The following is a 3,303-nucleotide window of genomic DNA, read 5'->3' as shown; positions in this document are numbered from 1 at the left end:
TTACGGAGGACGAGGACTGTTTCCTGGGAGAGTAGCCTACAATGCCGGTGTTCCGGTGAATTCAGTTCCCCTGTTTCCCCTTCGGTGCGCATGCATACACTATACTGTCTATGATGCTGACAAATAATGCTGACTCTCAGCCTGTAAGTACATTTTCATATTTAAAGGATTTGCCACTGACGATTTTCTTTTCTTTTATTCCGCAAGGGTGCATTGAAATGAACTAAAGTGGCAGTAAAGACATTTAATATGTCACCAAAAAAATCTAATAAATGCTGTTTTTTTTCACTTTATATTCATAAAGAATCCTGAATTAAATGATTTAATTTAATTTTAATTGATAAAGTTTTTCATTTTACGTTTAATGTGTTTTAACAACTTTAAAGGTGCAGTAGGAGATCTTGGAAAATGCTAACTTTAGCCTGATAGCACTGAAAGCGAACGTCCCACCCTCCCTGCAATCGCCGTCCAAAGCCACGCCCCCTGAACGCATTTACACTCACAGACCAGAGACAACATTACTACAATAGGCTATCAGGTTCCCAATTCCAGCCCATGTTCCGAAGTGAAGTAAACTTCAACGGATTTCCCCTGTTCAGGGAGTAGGGAGCAATGAACTCTGTGTAGGGATGATATCGATCGGAACACAGTTCATGCACGTAGTTCACTTCTAACGAGCTGGCGCGAGGACTGGATTAACCGCTGGGCTACATCATGTGTCATTCACCTGTGAGAAATCTTTAAAAGTACTACAATACCAGGAAGGAAGATCGGCTTGTTGATGTTTGCCTGCCATCCTCGCTCTGTCTGCACAGCGTGCGTGAACGCGCTGATGAGTATCCTGTCTGCGCGAACTGGGTGCGCAGAGGTATGCTAATACATACGTTGACAGGCAGGTAGGAAAGCATATTAAAACGCTCGGACAGAACGTTTTGATTAGACGAACATTTCTTGATCCTACACCTTCCACAGAATATATAAATACAGACAAATACATTTAGACCACTTAACTTAATGATTGCTATCGGGATGTGAAGAGACTTTCAACCAGCATAACAAAAAATGTTTCTGAAGACAATCACCTATTGCGCCTTTAACTTCTACATAGCACATCAACCAGACCATGATTTGAGTTTGATTTGTGCTTTTTGCTCCTACCGTTAAATCTCTGAAGGGATGCAGCAGTAATCCAAGAGGCAGACGGGCTTTATTCAACAGCGCTTGAGTCTGGGGAATGTTCGTGAGAGTACAGCGAAAAGTGCTGGAAGAGACACAAGAAAGAGAAACTGTTACACAAACAAAGCTGTTTTCTCAGTCTGCACCTGTTGTGTGAAACCACAGCTCTGACAAACACAAACACGTGTGTCATCTCTCTGCTCTTACTCGGGGCTGCAGTTGACCTTGCGCAGGTCGTTGCTCAGGTTGGGCTCAGGTGGAGGTGCGCGTTTGGGAGGAAGGATGTTTCTCTCCTGGAGTAGATTCACGGGTCTCAAGGTTTCAGCCTCTAGTTCAGAAACGCCGCCGAGGCCTCCTAACGCTGATGACAGCTCAGACAGAGACGGGAAAGGCTACAAAAACACAAACACAGCCATTTTACACACCTCTTCCTGAATGACACACTTTCTGAATCCCAAACTAGTGTCAGTACCTGCGAGTACGGCTGGTATCCTGGTGGGTTGTACCCTCCGTGAGAGGGGGAGGGGTCTGGTTTGGGGGCGGGGTTCTGTTGGTAAGCAGGATGCATGGTTGGATAATTGTATCCGAAGGGTGGAGCTAGTTTGGCGGGAACACCAGCAGGAGGAGCTGCAAGATCTGAATAAAGAACGAGAGAAGGAATTAGTGAATCATTCAAGTGCAGATCTGGCATTGAGATGTCTCAGTGAGCATTGTAAGGATGTACCCGAGTAACTGCCGCCCTCCAGAGACTCATAACTGTTGGGAACTGGAGAGGCACTGCCTGTGGTTGTAGAAGAGCTGTCTCCACCTGTGAGAGTTTAGAAGCACACAGGCAAGAGGGATGTGTGGTTTAGGACTGCTCTCATTTTTATGCATGCAAATAAATGACTCAAAAACTCAACTTGAACTATCACCAAATTGTTTGAAAAATTGATTCAGCAAAATCAACAGAGGTCCCTGTGTGGCATATTATGTCCTGAAATAATATGCATATACAGCTTGGTTCAAAGGTTTGGGGTCAGTAAATGATTTTGTATAGCACAAAACTACTACAGTGATTACGCAAGGATGCATTAAGTTGTCCAAAGTGACAGTAAAGACATTTATAATGTTACAAAAAATTATTTCTATTTGAAGACTGGAGTATTGGCTGCTTAACATTCAGATTAATATATTGTGTATATCAATATTATATTAGTATCATTGAGATACTCTTATAGTTTTTGTTAATATTTTGAATTAGATTTTATTTTGATATTTTCTGCTTTTATGTTAATTTTAGTTAAAGGAGACATATTATGCCCCTTTTTACAATATGCAAGGCTCGCAAAATTTCTAAATCCCTGGTAGCCCTTCGGGCAGGTACTTTTCAGATTTTGGTAGCCCGAAAATGAATTTAACTAGCCCAAATAAAAAAAGACCCTTTTTTTTAAATATAGAAAATCAGATAGGAGAGGCTTATTGGAAATGCAAATTCATTCTCTGCCACGAGGTGGCGCTTTAGGAGCGCTCAAATATTGCGGTTTCCCCGGTAACAGCTGTACACAAAGCAGCTGGGAGCTCATAAACGCTATACAACTCACTGTAGGAGTTTTTAAGGACCCGAGGGAGATCTGCATTTAAGATAGCCCGTCTGGCAGAGTGGTGATATATTTTGGTAGCCCGACTGGAAAACACAATAACCCCGGGACGTCGGGCTAGCGATTTTGCGAGCCCTGATATGTAATATACGTCTCTCTCCTCTGAGGCTGGGACTCTAAATAGTGTTTTGTGCTCGTCTGTGAAGCCAAAGACAGAACAGTTAGCATGTTTTGCTCAAACGTTCACCATGGCATTAGAGCTGGTACACCGTCGGTCGCTTGCGAAATCAAATGACGGCGCCGTGAGTGGAAATTTGCAGATTAAAGGGGCGGTAATATTATAATGAGATCCCTTTGCAACATCACTAGGGGAGCGAAATCAGACGTGCTCGTTTTTTCAGATGCTTTATGGCCTTAAGTTTGATACAACTCACTGTAGGAGTTTTTAAGGACCCGAGGGAGATCTGCATTTAAGATAGCCCGTCTGGCAGAGTGGTGATATATTTTGGTAGCCCGACTGGAAAACACAATAGCCACGGGACGTCAG

The 3,303-nt window shown here is 43.1% G+C and overlaps 1 protein-coding gene across 2 annotated transcripts in view; it reads right to left on the bottom strand.

The window, feature by feature from the left end:
- Window positions 1–3,303, bottom strand: part of LOC107731363 (protein transport protein Sec24B-like) — a 31,400-nt gene that overhangs the window by 18,002 nt on the left and 10,095 nt on the right. For both annotated transcript variants that reach the window (XM_016542423.1, XM_016542424.1), the window contains 4 exons: window positions 1,901–1,984; window positions 1,649–1,812; window positions 1,384–1,568; window positions 1,159–1,261 (listed from right to left, as the gene is read on the bottom strand). In XM_016542423.1, the coding sequence (XP_016397909.1) occupies window positions 1,159–1,261; window positions 1,384–1,568; window positions 1,649–1,812; window positions 1,901–1,984 (536 nt within the window). The remainder of the gene's footprint in view (window positions 1–1,158; window positions 1,262–1,383; window positions 1,569–1,648; window positions 1,813–1,900; window positions 1,985–3,303) is intronic.

This window comes from Sinocyclocheilus rhinocerous, unplaced genomic scaffold (genome assembly GCF_001515625.1).
Source record: "Sinocyclocheilus rhinocerous isolate Xijiao unplaced genomic scaffold, SAMN03320098_v1.1 scaffold939, whole genome shotgun sequence".
NCBI classification, from domain to species: Eukaryota; Metazoa; Chordata; class Actinopteri; order Cypriniformes; family Cyprinidae; genus Sinocyclocheilus; species Sinocyclocheilus rhinocerous.
Note: the sequence above shows the minus strand (reverse complement) of the source record. Positions and strands in the feature narration are given on the sequence as shown.